The 24,393-nt window shown below is 38.0% G+C and overlaps 1 protein-coding gene across 6 annotated transcripts in view; it reads right to left on the reverse strand.

Moving 5' to 3' along the window:
* Positions 1-24,393, reverse strand: part of Myo9a (myosin IXA) — a 269,269-nt gene that overhangs the window by 123,619 nt on the left and 121,257 nt on the right. For all 6 annotated transcript variants that reach the window (XM_029565051.1, XM_029565050.1, XM_029565049.1 and 3 more), the window contains exons 13-15: positions 17,770-17,911; positions 12,882-13,077; positions 3,054-3,173 (exon numbers count right to left, since the gene is read on the reverse strand). In XM_029565051.1, the coding sequence (XP_029420911.1) occupies positions 3,054-3,173; positions 12,882-13,077; positions 17,770-17,911 (458 nt within the window). The remainder of the gene's footprint in view (positions 1-3,053; positions 3,174-12,881; positions 13,078-17,769; positions 17,912-24,393) is intronic.

Here is a 24,393-nt window from a genome sequence, read left to right on the forward strand (position 1 = left end):
CTGGTCCATGCCATTATCTTGGGATTCTTCTCCTTCCTGTATGCCTATGATTCGTAAGTTTGGTCTTTTTATGGTGTCACGCAATTCCTGCATATTCCATTCTTGTGATTTCCTAAATTTTTCATAATCTTTGCTTGAGGGGTCTAGTTTTTCCACTTTATCTTCCAGACTTGATACTCTGTTTTCCATTTCATTCATCCTATTGGTGAGGCTTTCTCCTGTCATTTCTAATTGGCTTACTGTTTCACTCCCTTCTTCATTTCAGCCTGAGCATTCTTCAATATTTCTAACTCTTTTCTGCATTCATTCAGAAGTTTATCCCTATCTTCCTTCAGTTCTTTGATTTCTTTGTTTATATGTTCTTTAAATTCACTGAGTTCTTTCATCACGTTTATAATTGTTCTTTTGAGTTCCATGTCCTTCATTATCTCTAGGAGGTTCTCATTGTACTCCTCTAGAGGACTATTGGTATTTGATGGGGATATGTTATTTTGGGGTTTCATGTTATTATTTTTTCTCTGTGATTTTGACATGTGACTTTCTGTTGTAGTTTCTGATTCTTGTGTGAGACTCAAGCCTTCAAGCTTAGGTCTGCTTCTTTTTGTGAACTTTATGTGTCTTTGTGGTTTACTTTTTGGGCATGAAATGTTGGATCCTCTAAGCTTCCTGTTGTCTCTTTTGATTTTCAATTGGAGTGGCCAGATTGTTTTTGTCTTCAAGAGTTCCCACAGAGGTCCAAGTCAGATGAGGATCAGATGCTCTAAGGCTTTCTCCTAAAGTCTGGATCCTTCCAGGAAAGAATTTGGCCCCAGGAATTTGGGGGTTGGACTGGCCTGGGAGCCAGGCTCAGGAAAGATGCTGTTCTAGGGCAACTGGTGGCCATGTCACCCAGAGATGCAAAGGAAGATGGGGTCGGGAAGCAGCCCCAACGGCTCCTGGGGACTGCACTTAGGAGCTGGGTTGGTCTGGATGCAAAGGATCAGGAAGAGGAAAGGTCAGTCCCAGCATCCAGGAAAGAGGCATCCAGGAAAGAGGCTGGCGGGTCTTTCAGGCCCAGGGAAGTAGAGGGAGGTGAGGGTGGGGCCCGGCCCAGAATGCTCCTGAGGGCCTGAGAAGGAACTGAGTTGGTCTGGATGCAAAGGATCAGGAAACAGTGGTGGTTCCACAGGGGTCTGGGTCACCAAGACAAGGAATGGGACAGGACCCAGGCTAGGAGGAGGGACCAGCAGGGGAGATGAGAAGGTGAATGAGGCTGGGGGAGTCAAGGCACAGAGAGCCTGATCGACTTACCTGGGAGAGGCCTGCAGATCGGAGACATAAAAAAAAAAAATAACAATACTACATAATGTTTCTTTCTTTCTCCACCGCCCCCCCACCCACCGCCGGCTTCTTTCTCCCTGTAGCTACTGCTGTCCTGGAACTCACTATGTAGACCAGGTTGGCCTCGATCTCGCAGAGATGCGCCTGTCTCTGCCTCCCAAGTGGTGGGATTACATGATTTCTTTCTAATGAGTTTACATGCATCCCACACATGTAGTGTGTTAGGATTCTGTAACATTCAGATCAAAATTCTTTAAAGTTTCAGTTGAACTAAATGAACTGTTGCTATTGTTATAAGAGAAAATGGAATGAAGACAGAAAATAAGTGAAAGCACTAATGTCCAGAAATTACAAAATTGCATATAAACAACTTCTGCATGCAGCTAATGCTGCAACTAGACCTATAAGCTACAATATGGTCAGGCTGGAGTTGTCAGCCTGAGTCAAGAAGAAACAAACAGAGCAAAAGAACTAAATAGGATACATTTAAGCCAACCCCAAACATTTGTGTGCTATTTTAAAAGATTTAGAATACCAAGATGAACAATCAGAATGAGGAACTGTGTTATCTTTTAGAAACAATAATAACTAAGAATAACGTTTATTTAAAGATAACTTTTTTAAAATAAAATACTTACCTTTGTTCTTTCTACAATGAGAAAAACTTTACTGTTTTTCAAAATATATATTTTCTTATGCCACTAAAGTATAAACAAGAGAAATTGAAAAAAGACCTCACAACAGTTATAAAAACACATAAAGATTCCACTCATATTCTTTCACTAATACTAAATAATAAAATTTTATCACATTTCAATCACAAAACTATGTAAGTATTAACCTAAATATATGGTAATTTTATAAAAGCTCAAAGCAAATTATAAGTAAATTTAATCCAATATACACAGATTACTGAGTTTTCTGAAGGACTCATTTAGTATCACAATCGGAGCAGCCCTATAGCTGTAATCACACAATATGCAAAAGAACCAAATTTCAAGCAGACTAACAGAGATCACGAGAGGAAATGGAGATCAAAGGCATCTTTCAACCTAATTTCATAAAATGAAACAAACACTGAATATGAATATATATATATATATATATACATACACATACATACATACAGAATATCCTGATTCTGTTGTTCTTCATGCCAAAACACTGATGTGGTGACTCTGTTCTAATACCAGACATAGGAAAGTCAGATTGCAGGACTGCAATCAACTAAAATGGATCAATGATTCACAACTACAGCATTGCTGATGCTGAAATTCAAGCATAAGCAATCACGACAATCAGCTAAGTATAAGGAAACTTTGGGGGATGCTAAATATCATGATTATAGTAATAATCTCCTAAGTTCATATATGTGAAAATTGTTCTCTTTAATTTAATCGCATTTCAAAAAAAAAAACCCACTGCTCTTTTTCCCCTGATGAACCAGCTACCTCAAATTCAAAAATGGAAACCAATTCAGTGATGGTAGGCTAATTAACAATTCAGTGATCATAGCAAACAGGACAGTCACCCAAGCTAAAGAGCAGGTGTAGGAGCACTTTTAAGGGAAAGCATTAACGTCTCAAGAGAAATATCCCAAGACCGACCGCCTGAAGGATTATGGAGGACATGTTGCCTATGCAGTCTCCGTGCCACCCTGGAGGAGAATGCTCTTGATTTCCATTTCCAAATGGATATGGTAATACAGAATTTATCAGGATTTGCAGCCTTACTGTACTTCTCTTCCTTGCACCTCTGCAGAATCTCTAAGCTCCTCTGGTGGACTGGGTGTTGGAGAAAGCTAAAACTATCCATACTTTTCAAAATTGTACATGGCGTTGTATCATCATGTCCTTAGGAAGCAAAAGAAAACAAAACAAAAAAAGAGAGAAAAGAAAAAGACATTATGTAAGCCCAAACCAATAAGAGAATCAAAGACAATGCTGCCAACTATCTTAAAAGTGTATTTAAAAATATCAGATAATGTGGATGATTTTCCCAATTAATTTGAAAAATTCACTTACAAATAATAGGGAAAAATACTTTTTACAGATACTCAAAGTGTCTACTAATCAAAGTATTCTGAGTTAATACCACCTTTAAAAAATTCTAAATTAAAATTATTAGGAACATTTCAGATAATTTGTATTTCGCTGTTCTTCAAAAATTATTTCTTTCTAAAATATATTCAGTATATAGTTGGCAACACTGGTAGAATCCAGGAGAAATTATATCTAAATAATTTACCAAAAAATTTTACAATTCTTTTACAAATCTGGCAATCAACCACATTTGTAGGCAGTCCAACAAGTGTGTGATAGAATGTGCAATTAAGCACCATGGAGCAGGAAACTGAGCAGCACTTCTGTAAATCTGAGAACACAGCTGGAGAAGTCATACCTCACCGCCATTTCATTAAATGAGGCAGAAATGAACTAGTAGCAGGAAAGGGAAGACAGCATGAAGTAAAGACCAAAGCCCCAAATTAGTGCTGAAGAGGGAGTCATTCCAGCAGTAAGGCAGAGGAAGGAGAGCTTCAACACCATAAATGTTAGTAAGAAATTGAATTAAAATAGAATGCACAGTTTCCATACTTCAGGAGAGCTGTACTCTATCAGTCTTTCAGGGATCACCTTAGAATTAAAGAGTAATGGTAAAATTTATTTAATTTTTTCCTTTAAAAATGAAAAACTGCAAAATTTAATAATAGGGACAAATTTTAAAAATATTTTTTTACTATTTTATGTTATTGAGTGTATTCCCTGCATGTATGTAAGTGCAATCGTATTGTGCAATGCCCACAGAGACTAGAAGAGGATGTCGGATCCCCTGGAACTGGACTTAGGGAAAGTTATCAGTCACCATGTGGGTGCTGGGAAATTGAACTCGGATTCTCTGCAAGAGCAGCCAGTGCTCTTAACCACTGAGTCAATATTCCAGCCTCAATAGGGTCAAATTAACTGACAAACAGTGCTCTTTACTGTATAATTATGTTGGGATACTGGGGGCTGGAGAGGGTACTGCGTGACATAGGTGCACTTATACACATGAAGGCGTGACACTCCTACACCTAAAAATAAATCAAAACAAAAAAACAAAAATGAATGGTATACAATGCAATAACCTAAAAATATTTCTCAAGATAGAACCATTTTAATTTTTTACTTTGATTTTATGTATATGAGTATTTTGCATGCATCTATGTTAAGTGCACTCATTTTGTGCAACGCCAATGGAGGCCACAAGAAGGCATTGGATCCCCTAGAACTGGAATTTCATAGGATTATTAGTTGCCATGTGGATGCTGGAACAAAACCAGGTCCTCAGCAAGAGCAGCTAATGTTCTTAACTGCTGAATCATCTCTCCAGCCCCTTATTTAATTTTTAAAAAAATTATAATATGTATATAGCATAGAAGGCATGAACACCTGGCTTGTTTCTGCATGTTGGCTATTGTGAAACAATGCTGCTATGAACATGAACGCACAGACTTTACCTTTGAACTCATGTGCCATCTCCTTGTTGCAGGAAGAGATTTTTTCTTCTTTTCCAGTGATTAGAATTCTACCAAAAGTTCAAGTTCTGGACTGAAATAACCTTTTGCCTGACATGGCCTCATATCCCCACACCTATCCTAGCTAGTAATGGGCATACCCACTTGACATGTACCTGGCAGGAACTTGTTCCATTTGTTTTCTAACTTTTATTTAATGTGTATGAGTGTTATGCCTACATGTATGTAAATGCACCCATGTCATGCAATGCCCATGGAGGACAGAAAAGGGTCTTGGATGCCCTGGAACTGGAGTTATGGATGGTTATTAGCCACAATGTGGGTTCTGAGAATTGAACGTGAGTCCTCCTCAGGAGCAGCCAGTGCTCTTAACTGCTGAGCCATTCCTTCAGCTCCCATGACATCATTAAAAAAAATATATTTTATTACTTTTATGAGTACGCATGTATTGCCTGCATGTGCGTAAGTGCACCTGTGTCATGCAATGCCCAAGGAGTTCAGAAGGTGTAGGAGCCCCTGGATTTGGTGCTGGGTATCAAACCTGGGTCCTCAAGAGCAGCCAATGCTCTTAACTGCTGAGTCAAGTCTCCAGGCCCCAAGACAGCCATTTTAAAATTCAGGCAGAGGAAGACTACTTCAACGCATGTATTGCCTGCATGTGCGTAAGTGCACCTGTGTCATGCAATGCCCAAGGAGTTCAGAAGGTGTAGGAGCCCCTGGATTTGGTGCTGGGTATCAAACCTGGGTCCTCAAGAGCAGCCAATGCTCTTAACTGCTGAGTCAAGTCTCCAGGCCCCAAGACAGCCATTTTAAAATTCAGGCAGAGGAAGACTACTTCAAAAGCCTTTGATGAATATTTTTTCATCTCAATATAATTCCCTAAACTAGATATCCAAATTCAGAGAATAACATCTACATTTAGCAGAGAAAGTGTAATCTTATATTCAAACAACTGATACAGAGAAATAGCAGGCTTGGGCTGGATGTTATGGTGCACACTTTTAATCCAACCCAGGACTCTAGGAGGCAGAAGCAATCCTGCCTCAGGGACTTAAACTTAACTTAAAGAATTGCCAGGCTGTTTAACAAAATAGCTGAAACCTTCTACAATCCTAATAAATATCTAAGGCTTCCAATCGTCCCCATATTCTCATCAAAATTTGTTACTGTCTTTTTATCATAGCCATTCCAGAAGATGTCAAGTGGTGTCTCAATGTGGCTCCTACCTACATTTCCCTGATGACAAATGTAATGAGTTGGTGTGTTTAATGGGTATTTGCAGATCTCTACTGAGAAGTGTCTTGATATCCTTTGCCCGTTTTTAATTGTTACTTATCTCTTGTAAATGAGTAGTATAGTTCTGTATGTATTCTAGGTGTCAGTTTGTTTTAAATTTATTATTTGTATGTGTGTGTGATTCCATGTACCATTGTGTGAATGTGCAGGTCAGAAGACAATTTTGTGGAATCAGTTCTATGCTACCACCTTCACCTGAGTTCCAGGGATCAAATTTATGTTGCCAGACTAAAGCAGCATATACCTTTACCTGCTGAGTCATCTCAATGGTCCGTTGTTGTTGTTGTTGTTGTTGCTGCTAGTGCTGCTGCTGCTGGGACAGTCTCCTGGCTGGCCTGGAACTCAATGCCCTCAAACTTGCAAATATCCTCCTGTCTCTGCTTCCCAAGTGGTGGGATTACAAGTGTGAGCAGCTGTTTTTGTTCTGGAGGATGGACTCTGTGACACCCAGACTGACTTTGAATTTATTATCCTTCTACATCAGCCTCCTGAGAGCAGGGATTACAGGCTCAGGGATTACATGCTCAGCTAAACAGCAGTTCTTTACAAGGTACATGATTTTCCAAAAAGTTTTTACAAGTCTACAGACTCTAATTTCACTTTTTTAGTATCATCCTTTGGAGGCTGGGCAGGGTGGGGGTGGGGGTTCCACTTCTGTCTTCTTTGGGTATCATGTAAGAGAATCCATTATTTAACCCAAATTGGGACATTCAAGTCCTCCAAGTTGTTCTCACACTCTTGGATTGTTTTTCACATCAATTTTAGAATAGGTTATTAATTTTTGAATAAAGAGAATTGAAGTTTTTCATAGCCTCTACAGTAAATTCAGTCTATTTTCATCTTAAGATTGTTTTCTGATGTATAAACATAGGATGTCTATTCATGCATTAATTATTTTCAAAAATGTTTTGTAGTTTTCAATGTACAAGTTTTGTTTTGTTTTTTTGAGACAGGGTCTCCCTGTAGCCCCTAGCAAACATAGAACTCCGTATGTAGACCAGGCTGGCCTTGATCTCAGAGATCCACCTGACTCTGCTGAGATTAAAAGCATGTGCCACCACTCCTGGCTTCAATATGCAAGTCTTACAATTCCTTTGTTTATCCACAAATTTAATTCTTACTGATGTTCTTATAAATGGAATTTGAACTACATTTCATCTTTAGGCTGCCAATGTTACTGTATAAAAATATAACTTACTTTTGTATTTTGATCTTGTACTCTGTAACCTTATCAACCTTACTAGTATTAGCATGTGCATAAACATATTTATAGTATCTGTAAGAGATAATTCTAGGTGTCAATTAGGGATGTATTTCACTGACAGAGTACTTACTCAGCATGTGCACGCCATGGGTTCAAGCCCCAGCGGAACACACACACACAAACACACATACATACACATGATAAAATTCTAGATGTTTCCCAGACTATAGAAGGCTGGGGTTAGAGAACTGCTACAAATTCCATGGCTACAGTCTATGTAGTGAATTTGAGACCAGCCAGGGCTACAGAACAAGACGTCTGTCTATGAAATAAGACAAAAGAACAACAGAACAAAATTATAAAAATAAAAGTTGAATGTTTTAATATTTTTTCTTTTTTTTTTGCACAGTTATGCCAGTCAGTACTTACAGAATAATGTTGAATAGAAGGAAAATGGACATACATACATGTCTTGTTCCTGAATTTGGTGCGGGTGGGGAGGGCCCACAATTCTTTTAACATTACGATGTTATTTAACCTTACATTTTTCATAGACCCTCTTGTCAGGATGGGATTAATTCATAGTTTTTAAGTATTTTACCAAAATTTAATTTAAAAAGTGTGTTGGCTTTTATTTTATTAATATGATTACACTGACTAATTTCTGTAAGTTGAACAAATTTCATTCCCAAGTAAATCCCACTAGATCACAGTGTATACTACTCTATCTACCACTGGGTTTAGTTTGCTAGTGTTTTCCTAAAAGATTTTTGCAGCCATATTCATAGGGGACATGTGTGTGTGTTATTCTTATTTTATGCTGTTCTACCTGGTATTTGTGAGTAATGGGGCCTCAATGAAATGGAAATTATTCCCTCATATTAGTTCTTCAAGTTTTTACTAGAATTCACTAGTATTTGGTCCTTTTTTATTTTGCCACAAGTTTTTTGTTATTACTAATACAATTTCTTTGTTACAGGCCTATTCGATTTTTCTGTTCTCTTTAGGAGTATCTGTTATTCTTTTTTACAAATTTTTTCCATTTCAAATGCTCTCTAACTTGTTCCTTTTAATCATATAAGCAATCTTTTTTCACTTCCATGAGGTCAGGAGAATGTCCCTTCCTTTCATTATTCAAATTAGTAATTTTGAGTCTTGTATTTTGTGGCCAGTCTAGTTCCAGGCTTGTCAATTTTGCTTATCTTTGCAGAGAATTTCTGGTTTTGCTTATACTAGTGCTCTCTATTCTGTGTTCATTTACTTCCATTCTAATCTACAATGCCCTCCCTTTGGCTTGTGTTGGGTTTATTCCTTACCCAACTCCCCTTAGAAAGTTCAGCGGAACATTGGATTATTGACTTGAGATCTTGTTCTGTGACATGGGTGTTTTGAAACTATAACCTCTTGGTGAGCACTATTTGAGCTATATCCTTATAAGTGGTAGAGTACTATTTGTTTTTTCCTGAGAGTGTGTAAAAGTACTGGCAGCATGACCCTTCCTGACTCATTTTTAGATGAAGCTTCTTCTATGTCCTTTGGCCCACATACAAAGTCTGGCAGGCCATAAACTAATCAAGTAGGGATTCATATGGACTATGTTTGCTTGCTAGTATCTGTAGCCCAAGGTGTTTTCTAATTTTCCTTGTGATTTCTTTCTTGATCCACTTGTGAAGGGGTGTTATTTATTTTCTAGATATTGAGGCATTTTCGTTCCTTTTTTCCTTCATTACTACTCTGCTTTGTATTAAACAGTTAATTTTTTTTAGTTATTTACCTAACAGTTAACAGAACTATAATTAAGATAGTAATTTATAGCAATCCAGTCTGAATAAAAATGAACTTAACTTCACTAGTTTAATAGTTTGAATGAGAAATACTTGAGAAATACATTGGCTCAAGTATTTGCACACTTGGTCCTGATTGGTGGTACTGTTTGGGGGGGGGTGTCATGAAATCTTTAAGAGCTGTGGCCCTGGCTGGAGGAAGTATGTCACTAGGTAGCAGGCTTTGAGAATTCATAGACTCACTCTACTTCTAGTTCCCTCTCTACGCTTCCTGTTTATGGATAGAGATGTGAGATCTCAACTTACAGTTCCTGCTGCCATGACTGCTGCTTGTTGCCACACCTCCCCTCTATGATGGCTCTTATCCCTCTGGAACTATAAGCAACTTTTGGTCTTGGTGTTATATCATAGCAACAGAAAAGTAACTAATACAAATAACAAATAAAAAGCAGCCCCTATCTTTCTTACACTGTTACTGTCAAACAAATTCTATCTTTTAAACAGTATGACCATCAGCAAAGAATTATAACTATTATTATAAACAACTGTGTTTCAAAACTAAGTGTTGGAAAAGTATGAAAATTATATTTATTCAAACTTTTTGTTGTTACCTACAATGGTGCTCTTTATTTCTTCATGTATACTCAAGTTACTATTGATTATCTTTTCATTTGACCCAAAGGAACTTCCTATGATATTTCCAATGGAGGCAGGTCTCCTAGTAAGCAAGTCACTTAGGATTTATTTCCCTAGAATACGGAATATATTTTTGATAGAGACAGAATTATTTATTAAGTCTTTTTTCCTTCAACATTTTAAATATACCCTCTCACTACCTTTTACTTCAATGATGTCTGATGAGAAGTCATTTGTTAATATTAGTTGAGGTCCTAAACAGGATGCATCACTTTTCTAGTGTCACTTTTCATAGTCTCTGTCTTAGGGCATTTTTTTTTTTTTTTTTTTTTTTTTTTTTACTACATTTGGGGGAGGGAGAAGAGGGAGAGGAGGCGTACATGTGTCATGATCTGTCAAGGTCAGAGGACAGCTTGCAGGAATTGGTTCTTCTACCAAGTGGGTCTCAAGAGAACAAACTCAGGTCATGAGGCTTGGTAGGTTTACCCACTGGGCCATCTGGCTAGTCCATCTCTAGAGAGTTTAAGCATGTGTGGATTAATATGTCAAATATGAGAACATATAGCCATGACTTCAAAAACTGTTTCTGATACTTTCTCTGCTTTCCTTCTGGACTCCCAAACACGGATACACTTGAGTCCAATAGGTCTCTGTGGCTTTGTTGATTTTACTTCATTCCTTTCTCTTCCTGTTCATTAAACTACGTATCTTTTTTAAAAAAACATTTTAGATCAGGAATGGTGGCACACACCTTTAATCCCGGCACACGGGAGGCAGCTCCAGGCCAGCTGGGGCTAAAGGAAGACCCTGTCTCAAAAAGCCAAAAACTACATTTTTTAATTATTATTTTTATTTTTATGTGTATCAGTATTTTGCTCACAGGTATGTGTACTATGTGCATTCAGTGCACACGGAGGCCAGAAGGCGGCACTGGATCCCCCCAAACTGCAGTTACAGAGAGTTGTTAGTCACCATGTGGATGCTGGAACATAAACCAGGTCCTCAGCAAGAGCTGCAGTGCTCGTAACTGCTCAACCATCTCTCCAGCCCCTTCCTAAACTAAATATCTTAAAGGGAAAAAAATTCCCTAAAAGTTTCTTCAAAGAAAGAAAAAAAAAATTCACTTCTTATAAATCACTTTGTAAAAGGCAAAGGTTGAAGCAGTTCTTTTATTTCTCCAATAAACTGAAAATCTGCATGTTTTCAAGTACCAGTTCACACACATTATAATCTAAAAATCAGAACCTAAATCTAATTACTTGGCTTTTCATTTTATATATATAAGATCAAAAATAGTTTATTCATTTCCAATGTTTAAAAGTTCACTTTAAAGGTATACTGCTAGTGCATATCACAAAAGCCATATGAATCAGTCTGGGAGTCACAGAAGAGCAAAGTACACTATTGTAATTCTACTGAAAGGTATGGCTCAACTGCATATACATCAGAAAATTCTAACTCTACAGTAATAGACTAAGACCTACAGATATACAAATCACTGCTGCACATTCAAGAAAGCCACAAATGGGAATTGCTCTCACACAACATGTGAAGTGGAATGTTTGATGTCTTAAGGAGGAGGCACCAAAAAGACTTATTTCTAACTTTCAAACTAAAAACTCAATAAAGTCAGTCAGCAGAACTTTTAAATTTCAATATATTCTAATTTCTACACTTTATAGTTACTTTGATAAAGAATTTCTAACTCATGCAATAAAATTTTTCTATATTTCTCTCACAAAAAAAAACAAAAGAATTCCTGTTCTAGATGAAAACTGTCTTCTGAGAGATATTTAATTCCCTGATAGAGTAATAAATCTTCACTTTCTCACTCACACTGTACCCCAGGCAGGCATGGTCTTCATAAGATTGCTAAAATAGTGTGTAAATAAAACATTTTTTAATGGCAAAAAAAAAAACCCTCAATAAAGTCAGTAAAGGTTAAGAATATATTTTATTTATTTTTTATTTTCTTTTGGGGGGGGTCTTTTTGAAACAGGGTCTCCCTGCAGCCCCTGCTGTCCTGGAACTCACTATGTAGACCAGGCTGGCCTTGAACTCACAGAGATCTGCCTGCCTCTCTCCCAAGTGCTGGGATTAAAGGCGTAAACCACCACACCCAGCTTTTATTTTATTTTTCGTGTATGAGTGTAACACCTACATGTAGGTAGGTGTACCTATGTCATGCAATGCCCTCAGAGGTCAGAAGAGGGCGTCGGATCCCCTGGAACTGGAAGTAGGGACAGTTGTTAGCCATCATGTAGGTGCTGGAAACTGAACCCAGGTCCTCTGCGAGAGCAACTAATGCTCTTAACTGCTAAGCCATCTCTCCAGACCCCAATAATAGTTCTTCACAGGAAAGAAAAGTTACAAAATTAGTCAAGGGGCAAGATGACACTGGGGCAGGGGATTCCTCTACATAAGTAGATGATTAGATAGACAAATAGATGACAGACAGAGAGAGATGATAGGCACACAGATAGATACAGATATATATTACTCTATCCTACCTCAATTTTTCCAATTTCCATTTTCAGATTAAATTATGGTTGCATTTATAGGAAAAATTATACAGTACAAAATGGAGAAAAACATTAAAATTAAATTCTAAACTATCATGTGATCATTATCAACTAGGATTTCTGTTCAATATCACAATGGTTTATTCATTGCCTACTACAACATGCTTTATACTCATTAATCCTATCAATACTTATTCATGAAAGGGCTGAAAAGATGACTCGGGGATTAAGAGCACTGGCTGTTCTTGCAGAGGACCAGGGTACAGTTTCCAGCACCTACATGGCAGCAAAAAACAGTCTGTAACAACAGTTCCAGGGGATCTGATGACATCTTCTGGCCCCCGAGAGCACTGAATGCATGGGTATACTTACATAAATGCAGGAAAAACATTCACATATAAAAATAAAAATAAACTAACTTTTAAAAATGTATTAATGAAAATACAGCAACATACCTGCATATATGCAAATATATATGCAGGTAAGACCTACAGATATACACTTAATCACCTAAAGTATACACAATTTATCAGATACAGAATATGAAGCATAGTATGAAAACAAAACAAAATAATCATGGCAAAATACTAGTAACTACAACTTACCACTTTTTCTCTGAATGTGTCTTTTCCCAGCTTCCCTGAAACCAACCATTGCTCTGAAAAAAGCTCGGATAACTGCCCATCGGAAAACAGCCACAGGATCAATTCCAATCATCCCAGAAATAAAGGCACTCTTGCTACTTCTCAGAAGAGCTACAATGTCTGGCCGCATATGATCTGTATTTTTTTCTCGAAAATCCTATATGAAAAAAATACCACTGTTATTTGTGGGGGGAAAAGCTATTATAATCAAGATGATAGGTGGCCAAGTTTGAAGTGAGTAAAAAAAGATGACGGAAGTGACTTCTATTCTGGGTAGCTAACTGAACCAGGTACCTTCTAATAAATGAACTGGGTACCTTCTATAAAGTGTCAGCCAATTCTAAAACTACTAAATGCTATAGTAAATGTAAATTAGAGCAAATATTCCATAATTTGATTGTGGACTATTAGCTTTTATTAAACAGATTTAATAAAGTGATAAGAAAGCTGGAAAACAAAAGGGAGCCATGAGATCAGGCAAAGGAACACTTCACTTTCTCTGTGGTGAGCTCTGTGGTGTAGTACTCTGTAGAAGTACTACAACCAATGACAGAACAGAGTGAAGAAGGTAAGACTGGTGGAAAAGTAGGCAAATAGTATTTTTCAGGTCCAGAAGCCTGAGTTTATTTCTTTGATTGAGCTATAAAAGACAGACATTGGAAAGGTGATGAGAGGAACCTATGGGTGTTTCATAACATCTACTGCAGCATAGGCACTGAACAGTATGGTGTCATAAACAAACACCTGTTGTTGCATAGAAAATGAATAGTACAGAAGAAGGAAGAAAGAAGGATATTGTAATAACCAAATAAAAGCTGAGAGTGACTTACACTATGTAGCTGACAACAGAAGGAATGGAAAATACTTATCATAGATGGACACTGATCAGGAGCTAAAGGCAAAGGACTTGAAGACAGATTAGATGTGGTGAGAAAATGAGGGAATTAGGTTGAGAAGCTTATTTGGGGTTTAAGTAAACAAGAGACTGAAGATACACTGATATGGAGAAGACTAGGAGAAACATGCCAAAGGATAGGAAATAAGATTTGGGAGATAATTTTTGTCTAAGTGAAGTTTGAGATGGTAAGAATTATAATAAAAAAAATAGGGAACATAAAATTAGAAGTCACTATAGCACAGCTTTTTGAAAAAATAATTTTAATTTTTATTATTTTATTTTATGTGTATGAGTGTATTGCCTGCATGTATGTAAATGTACCCATGACCTGCAGAGTCCACAGAGGTCAGAAGAGGGCACTGTCTCCCCTGGAACTGGAGTTACTGACAGTTATTAGCCACCATGTGGGTGCTGGGAATCGAATCCAGGTCCTCTGCAAGAGCAACCACTGCTCTTAACAACTGAGCCATCTCCCCAGCCCTTCCAGTCCTTTTGCAGGGGGCAGTGGCAGCAATTTATTTGAGAGCAAACAAACCACTGGGCTGCCACAGGGAAAGAGCAGCAGAGAAACAGCAGTGAGCAGGGGAAGTCAGACATATAGACAGCCAGGTGGTTGGGTGACTTTCCATGACATAGGCTAGGCAGTTCAGCTCAGGATTGGTTGGTCCTCCAGTAAGCAACGGGACTTGCTTGGGGCTAAATCCGAACCCGTAGTTGTAGAATATGCAAGTCCCACTGTCATTTTAAGAGCCTCCCAGGAACCTAACATTCCAGCCTTTTGTTGATGATAAGGGTTGAGGGTGATCTTTTATTTTTTCGTCTTTTTGAAACAGGGTTTCCCTGTAGCCCCAGCTGGCCTGGATTCACAATGTAGACTAGGCTGGCCCCAAACTCACAGAGATCTGCCTGCCTCTGCCTCCTGAGTGCTAGGATCAAAGGCATGCACCACCGCGCCCGGCTTAAGGGTGATCTTTCTTTAGCTACTTCCTGCTGGACAGGGGTGTTGGCAAGGGGGGGGTCTCAAAAGGCTGGAACATTGGTCTCTCCAGCCCCTTTGTAAAAAATATTTTATTTATTTGTATTTTATGTGAGTATTTTGCCAAATGTCTACAGAGATCAGAAGAGGATGCTGGATCTCCTGGAACTAATGTTGAGAGTTGTTAGCCACCACATGGGCGCAGGTCCTCTGGAAGAGTAGTAAGTGCTCTTATCCTCTGAGTCATCCTTCTAGCCCCCTGCCTGGCTTTCTTGTAAACACTTTATGTTAGTATGTATGGTCTCATTTAATTCAACCATTTGAGACAGGTGATATTTCTATTTTACAGAAGAAGAAACTGAGGGGCTGGACAGATGACTTAGCAGTTAGAGCAACGGCTGCTCTTGCAGAGGACCTGGGTTCAGTTCCTAGCACCCACATGGTGGCTAACAACCATCTCTAACTCCAGTTCCATGAAATCCTCTTTTGACTTCCACAGGTATTGCACAACACAGGTGCACTTACATACATGTAGGCAATACACCCATATACATAAAATAATAAGTAAAATAAGGGGCTGGAGAGATAGCACAGCAGTTAAGAACACTGACTGTTCTTGCAGAAGACCCAGGTTCGAATCCCAGCACCCACAAGGCAGCTAACGACTGTCCGTAACTCCAGTTCCAGGGGATCCAAGAGTCTCTTATGTCCTCCGTGGGCACTGCACAACACAGGTGAACTTACCTACATGCAGGCAATACACACATACACACAAAATAAAAATAATAAAATATTTTTAAAAAGTAAAATAAAAAAGAAGAGGAAACTGAACAAAATCAGTCAGCACAACATTTAATCATACACTATAATTTACCGATGATGATTAGTAAGTTAAAGCAACTTGCTAAAAGTCAAAAAGACAGTCTACCTAAATATTAGTCTGCTCTACTCCAATGATGATTTCATTCTATTGATAAATACACTGTACAACTTCAAATTCTAAAATTCTTTTCCATGATTTTTGTCAGGCTGACAAATGACCTGCATTTTCCAAATGTTCTATTTTCATACCTTGAGATTTCTAAGGACCTTATAAACTGAACACATCATTTTGAAACTCTGTTTCTCTACTTATACGCTGTGTAACTCTTCTCAGACCCCACTGCTAATTCATATGAAAATTCCAGATGTTGTTTTTATGTGCTCTAATTTTTTTCATGTAATTCTCTTATATTAGGTAATCTAAACTATAGTCTTGGCTTTAAATACTATCTACATAAGGCCCAATATGTATTCCAAATTCAGATTGTACTTGTTTTATCTGAGATCCATTTACATATTTTAAAAGTATCTCTAATTTGAAAAAGAATATGTAAGAATAGTAGCAATTAAGTTTTTGTATGAAAGCTTAAATCCACCGATTCAAATTATTTAACATATAAGGATTTTTCAGGTTTTCCTACTTTTCAGTAAACTGTGCTAAAAGCTATTCAGGCATTTTATCTATGATGTCAATTTGTTGACAAAATATACTGATACCACGGCTGGAGAGATAGCTCAGCAATTAAGAACACTGGCTGTTCATGCAGAAGGCCCAGGTTCAAATCCCAGCACCAACATGGCAGCTAACAACTGTCCCTAACTCAGTTCCAGGGGATCCGACTACCTCTTCTGTCCTCCACGGGCACTGCACGACATGGGTGCACTTATCTACATGGAGGCAATACATGCATACACATGAAATAAAAATATTAAAAATATATATACTGATACCATTTTAATAGCTATAGAATTTTTAGTAAAGTACTATTTTTATTCTTGATAATATTTTCTATTATCAGTTACTTTTCTAGTATCTTTTATTTACCTATTGTGGTATCTTTTCCAGGAACTAACATTATGCTTTGTTGATTTCTTTATATGTTCTTTTTATTGTACTGATTTCTGATATTTATAATGTCCTTCTTTCTAATTTTTTTGGTTGGGTTCACTTTGCTATTCTTTTCCGTGTTTCTTGAGATGAAATCTGATGGAATTCCATTTCAACTTTTCATCCTAATTTCCTATCAATAATTTGTATTAAATGATTTACATGTATTCTACAAATTCTAATACTGCATTTCTTTTCAGAAGAAAATATGCTTTAATAAAATAATCAGAAGAGTTTTGCTTAATTTCTAAATACTCAACAATTGTTGAGTTGTCCTCATGATATGCAATTAGGATAATTTATAGAGCGGCTCAGTTTTTCTGTTTTACTGATTTGTGTATGTGCCCTGGTAATAGGTATGTGTGAGATCTACAAGTACAATGGTAGACCTGTCTGCAGCTGCTTTTCTGTTTTATCTTCTGCAGCGCTAACAATAGAACTTGGAGCCTTACACATGCTAGACAGTAACTTAAAAGGCTACTAATCAAGAACATTCAAAAACTGCAAAAAGTAGTGTGCCAGAGATGCTAACTGTGCTGGGATATCATCAGTTGTCAACTTGACACACCTGGGTGGAGGGAACCTCCATTGGATTGGTTTATAGGGTATTTTCTTAAATGTTAAATAATATGGGAGGGCCCAGCCCACTGTGGGTGGGAGGAATCCTGGGCTGGTGGCCCTGTGTTGTATAAAGCAGGCTGAGCATGAGCCAGATGAGCAAGCAAGTAACAGCATACCTCCATGGTCTGTGTTCCAGGTTCCTGCCCTGAACTCCTGCCTTGGCATCCTTTGATGATGGACTGTGAGCTGTAAGCCAAATAAACCTTTTCCTCCCCATGCTGATTTTGGACAGTGTTTTTATCAAAGCGGTAGAAAGTAACTAGAAAACTAACATAGTCAAAATCACCTCTGGGGGAAAAACACATGAGAGCTATAACCAAGATACATTGCTTACATGGATGAAACTGTCAAAGAATAAAAGATATTCTTTTTAAAAAAAAATTACCCCTGCACTAAAAGCATTTTAAGTAAAAAATTTACTGACCTTTACTCCATATTTTACTTTTCCAGCATAATGCTTTATGATAAAAGCAGGTTCCATCACAGCTGGAAATTCAATGTAAGAATTCTCTTCATGTTGATGTTTAAACTTGTCTAGCAGTGTTTGATTTGTAGCCTGTGGAAAACTAAATTTGGAAGGAAAAAAAGGAAATAAATATGAGAAAGATGTCATTCAACTTTATATTGTATTAAATAATACAATACAAAGTTATATTAAATACAAAAGTACATATAATTACATTGCTGTCTAACATATTATACAGTTTGCAAAGAATTTTTACCTATAGTTTTTAATCAGATTCTTTGTTTTTTTGTTTTTTGAAGCAGGGTCTCCCTGTAGCCCCAGCTGTCCTGGAACTCACTATGTAGACCAGGCTGGCCTTGAACTCACAGAGATCCACCTGCCTCTGCCTCCCAAGTGCTAGGACTATAGGCATGTGCCACCACGCCCAGCTCTTTAATCAGATTCTTTTTAACAAGCTAAAGTATGATGAGGACTGGGGTTCCTACTTCATAGGTGAGGGATCATACTTTACAGTTAGCCTGAGAAATTAACTCAAGTTACTTGGTATTTAATCTAAGTTATCCTGTGCAACAATACCATATAACCCAAAGGAAAATAAAACCCAAATCATATATTCTTTGGCGCCAATAATTTCCAAGAATAAAACAGTATCTTATTCCTTAATAGGTGCTTAAAGTCCATATGCATTCTTTGCTTTCTTATTTTCTCACACATAAGTAGGTAGTAATTTTCTTACCTATACCAATTACTATGTGTTTCTGTATGTTATCTACTACTATTTCAAATATACCGAGTGGGTTCATACTGAATGACTGCACTATATATCCAGGAATCACAAGTAGTAGCTACTCAAAATTAACGATAGCTTGTAATCTCAGCACTTAGGGGGCTGAGGTGAGAGAACTGCTATGAGTTTAAGGCTAACCTGGGCTACAAAGCAAGTTCCAGGCTATCCTGGACTACATAGAAAGATCCCATCTCAGTAACTTATTAACAAAAAACTGTGTAATAGAAACTATAGGAATATAAACATTCAAAACAAAAAATTGACAAAAATTGGAAGGTTCAGAGTATATATATAAATAAGACAAATACGAGTTAGATGTCAAGAGTTAGTGTTTGTGTTCCAAAATAAATCCTTTTCTTCTTGTGTATTTTGTCAATGGTTTACATACATGTAAGAGAGAGAGAGAGAGAGAGAGAGAGAGAGAGAGAGAGAGAGAGACTCACATATATACATATAAATAAAAAATATGTTTTTAATGTGGACTAGCACAGAAAATTAGCACCCAAAAGAGGGGTCATTGTTAAGACTATGACCATGTGGTTCAGAAACCTTTGAAAGTGGTTCTTTTGAAGGAATTTGGGGAAATTCCAAGAAACCAGGAAGAAAAGCACCTTAGAATGCTTAAGCAGAGCTTACTGGATGATTCTAGTGGGAACATCTAACAACACGGGAGGACGTTTCCCATGGAAATGAAGGGTTTCCTGGGAAAGGAACTAAACAATTTTGTTACAATTTAGCAAAGAATGCTTCTACATTTTGTCAAGGCCCTGAAGCTTTCAGTAAGGCTAAATTTAAAGACAATGGACTAAGTAATCTGGTAGGGAAGGATTAAGGTTGTAGCATGGGTACTACTGGCTACTTTTAGCCAGATTTACTGTGAGAATCAGTATGAGAAAAACACAGAGAAAGATTTGATGAACTTGCAATTTGGTTTTTTAAAAAAAAGAGCATATTTAGGGGCTAGAGAGACAGCTCAGTGGTTAAGAGCAGTGGATGCTCTTGCAGAGGACCTGGGTTTGATTTCTAACATCCACGTGGCAACTAACAACCATCTATAACTCCAGTTCCAAGGGATCCAACACCCTCTTCTGACCTCGATGAGCACTGTACAACACAGGTGCACCTACCTACATGCAGATAATATATCCTTTTCTGACCTCCGTGAGCACTACACAATACAGTGCACCTACCTACCTGCAGGCAATACACATAAAATAAAAATAATAAGTTTTTTAAAGTATATTTTAAGTTGTAGTGATGGAGTATTTGGCTGCTGAGATGAGTACCATGGAAGAAAACCCAGTGGTTTGCACAGTGTTAACAGCAAATCTCGGGAATTGGCCGATCTCAAACCACTACAGGCTCCACAGTGTAAAAGCACAAAACTTTCAATTTGAGAAGAGCAACTGGTCCCTTATTGAAACACGGTCTCCAAGAAAACTATCTCCTTAAGATTCATTTTCCGGGCAGACCTGGTTTTGGTAGGCTAAGGCTAAAATCCTAGCAGACAGCCTGAGAGGATAGGCTCTGACCTCCATCAGTGTAGGAGCTGTGATCTCAGCAAATCACCAGAAAGTGCCATGTTCCGGCCTCCCTCTGGCACAGGGGCTGAGAACGCAGGGTACTACCTGAGAGCACCCAGATCCTGCCTCCACGTGGTGCTATCAAAATACCTGAAAGCAAATCCTGAATCTATCACTCTCAAGTCCAACCTTGGTAAACAAAAGCAAAATGAGGAGGAACCCAATAGAGGGATGCTTTTGGAAGCTCTCATCAAGAAATCCCAATGGACTCTGATAATACCATTTGAAATGTGCCCTGTTCTGACTTTTTTCTGGTTCTCAGTCTAGAACTTGTAATACTAACTACTCTTGGCTTTACTTCTCCTCACATCCCCTATTCACCAGTTAAGGACTTTCTTTTCTCCCTACAGATAAGAGTTATGCAATTTAGTGGCATACACCTACTTTTCTAACAGACTGTGGAGTCTTTTAGATAGACCCACTGAAGGGGTACCCCAATTGCCTCATCCTGTGTCCCCTATTCAGCATGGAAGAAGCCAGAACAGTCTGCATCCCGATTCCCAATCAGCAATTTGGGTAACCTCATTCAGAGAATGGTGTGATAAGAACAGGAGGTAGGAATTGGCTAGGCAGTTAGGGTAAAAAAAGACCCCAAAAAAAGCAGCCCATTTCTTGGCTAAATGTCAAAATGTCCTTGATGTCCTTGGGCCTTTTAGCAACATACTCTGTTCCAAAGGCCAAAAATCACAAAAGTATTTGGGAGTTATCTAATCCCTAAAAAATTTTAGGGTTACCTCTTTAGAGGAGTAATGTTAAAGCAGCAAAAAGCCAGAGAGAGAGAGAGAGAGAGAGAGAGAGAGAACACAAAGTTGTCAGAAAAAAGCGATGGGGAAAGGGGAGAGAGTGGGCATGGATTTGATCAAAACACCTTACATGCATGTACGAAATTCTCAATACTGTTTCTTTTAAAAGTTTAAAAAAAAAAAAAGGTTTGGTGAAACACTTAATAGGCCTAGAAACATTGTCCAATAAATTTAAGGAAATTTAGGGTACCCGAATTTATAAGGCCTTTGAATGTACTTTCAAAATATCCTTATTTATAAATCTGCATGTGTATTTTAATTAGGCATGCCAAAATAAAGCAAAATAAACCAATAATTTTGTGCACAATAAATGAAAAATTTTTTAAAAATTCATTTGCCCATGGTAGGCTGTCCAGGCCCTCAAGAAGTTACTGCAGCCAAGAATAAGTGGGCCCCACTGTTCAGTTTCCACCAGCAGCAGACCTTATCATCATCTAGGCGATGCAGGTTTTACACACATGCAACATACAAGGGTTGTAAGATTGTGAAGACTTCTGCAAGATTTTAGAGGAAGGTTAGGGAGGCCAGTCAGGGTATACAGGGTCAGAAACCCAGAAAACAGGAACATAAAGCTGTGGGAGTAGGCCAAGTTGCAATGAAGACCCCAAGAAGTCTGAGATGCCAAGAACACAAACGTGGAACACCTCAAAGGAATGCCGTAAGCAACCACTCTCAGAGTTGCTCCAAGAGCTGGAAACAACAAAGTGATAGAGGTGAAGCTCCACAAGCCCATTCGAATTCAGATTACACCACCTTGTGCCTTGAGTGATAGACAGGGATCTACAAAATTTAATGCTGCCTGAAGAGGTTTAGGTGTTGCTTTGTTCCCATTGCTCCATTTTGAATTGGAATGTTTATCTTATGACTGTCCTCACCACTGTATGTTAAATGTATATACAACTTGTGTTTTCAATTTTATGAGATCACAACTAAAAGTTGCCTTCTGGAACTGAACTTTGGAATAAAGATGGAACTGTCAATAATACAGGGATTCTTTGAAAGTGGACAAATTAATTTGCATTATAAACCTAGACTGAACCTTTGAGAGCCAGAGGCCAAGAGTTGTGATTTTGATATAAAATGTTTTCTGAAGACTCATGTACTGAAGAGTTAGTTCTCAATATAGCAGTATTCAGATGTGAGGCCTTGAGTAACGACTGGATAATAATGAATTCACAACTGAACACACCATTACACACGGGGATGAGCTGGAAGAAACAGATCACTGGGACCTACCTTTCTCTCCTCTATTTCTACTCCTTGGATGCCATGAGGAAAGCAGCCTCCTCATCACGTACTTCTCCCACCACAATATTCAGAGTTGCCTCAGACACAAAGCAACTAAGCCAAGGAAACAGAGACTGCAGTCTCTAAAATGATCCCAAACAAATCTTTCCTTCTTTTAACTGGTTTTTCCCAGATACTTTTGTCACAGTTAATAGACAGTTGACTAAAACAACTAGCAGAAATTTCAAATAGAGGACCTACAACTGTATCTTTCTGAAATAGTTTAACAGTAGCTGAATGGGTAATATTGTGAAATGAGGTTATGAAGCTGCTAAATACCAAATAATGTGCAAAAATTATTCAAAGTTACAATAAAAATGGTTAATAATATACAATATAGTAGAATCAGGAAAGCGAATGGCCCTTAGTTTTATAACATTCTGGCTTATATTACCAGTTCTGACAGTGGCTTGGAACAAGATGAACTGAATAACCTTGCATAACTGATTTTCTGATTCATAAAATGCGTGTAATACCAGGTCTAATGGTATTTGGTCTAACAAAATCAAATACTACCAGCAATTGCATCTGACACTACCCGGCATCCTATAGGGATTATGCAAATGTTATCACACATTTGTATATTATCGACATTGACATTTTCCTAGTAACTTTAATCTGCTTTTACGTTCAAATACTATCCTGTCCTAAAAAACTTCCCCGTAATAAGCTCATTCCAAAAACACTAGTCATTCTAGAATGGATCACAACTGTTACATTTTTCAAGCAGAAGTTACAACAGCTTCTATACTAGTCTTACAATTCTAATACTACTTTATTTCAAGTCACAAAACCTATTATCAAAACTGTTTTCCCTTTAAGGGCTGGAGAGATGACTCAGGGGTTTCAAGTACTTACTGCTCTCAAAGAGGATCTAAGTTCAATTTCTAGCACCCACATACAGGTGATTGCCTATAACTCCAGTTCCAGGGAATCAGATGCCTCTTCCCTCTGCAGACACCTGCACTCATGTACACATACCCACACAGGCACACACCCATACATACAATTAAAAATCTTTTTAAAAAAGAAATTTGCCTTTAATAGTGCTTTAATTATGTGGCTGCTCTACTCAGAAAATGTATGGATAACAAAGATAGACAGAGTTAGCAACTCCAAACCCCCAAGTTCAGTAAAGCCTAATACCTAAAAACTTACATCTCACTTCTCCATAGCAAAATGCTTTTCTCTACTAGTAAGATACTCACCTCATTGTCTGTAAGTTACAGTTTACTTTCTAATCCTCAAAGTAATTTAAAAGTGCATGATAAATTTTTCACTTTCTTTGAAATGGAGAACAAAATTTTTCTAAAGAGAAGGGTGGACATGAAAACAGTCTTTAACCCAAATCTTGAAAGAAGGGAAAAGAAGGCTCTCCAAAGGTACTATATTGAACACTTATACATTTATATTACTGGGGGAATGAAAAAGGAGGTAGAGACTGAAAACACTGCTCAGTGGTTACAAGCACTGGCTGTTCTTGCAGAGGAACTCAGTTCAATTCCCAGAACCCACATGGCAGCTAACAACCATCCCTAACTCCAGGGGATCAACACCCTCTTCTAGCTTCTGAGGGCAAAGCACGTAAGTAGTGCATATACATCCACATGAATAAAACACTTGTACACATAAATCATTATGAAAACAGAAAAAAATTAAGCACCTAAAATAAGCATATCAGACATTAATTATTCATATTAGACCACACATCTCATATATGAAACTCAGTTCAAAGGCTGGCAAGATGACTCAGTGGGTCAAGGTGGCTAGTGGCAAACCTGACAACTATAGATCCTAACAACTTCAGGAACAACATGGTGAAAGGAGAAAACCCACTCTCTTGAGTGGTCCTATGATCTCCACCGTAACACACATGTACACCCACCCCCAAAAATAAAATGTAAAATAAAAAGATGAATACATACATAAAATCAATTCAAGAGCTGAGTATGGGGGCTGGAGAGATGGCTCAGTGGTTAAGAGCACTGGCTGTTCTTGCACAGGGGACTTGGGTTTGGATCCCAGCACCCACACAGCAGCTAACAACCATCGTTAACTCCAGTTCCAGGGAGATCTGAGCCCTCTTTCAACCTCTATGGGCATTGTATTTATGTGATACACT

The sequence above is a fragment of the Nannospalax galili genome, unplaced genomic scaffold, assembly GCF_000622305.1.
Source record: "Nannospalax galili isolate Female #2095 unplaced genomic scaffold, S.galili_v1.0 scaffold54, whole genome shotgun sequence".
Classification (NCBI taxonomy): Eukaryota; Metazoa; Chordata; class Mammalia; order Rodentia; family Spalacidae; genus Nannospalax; species Nannospalax galili.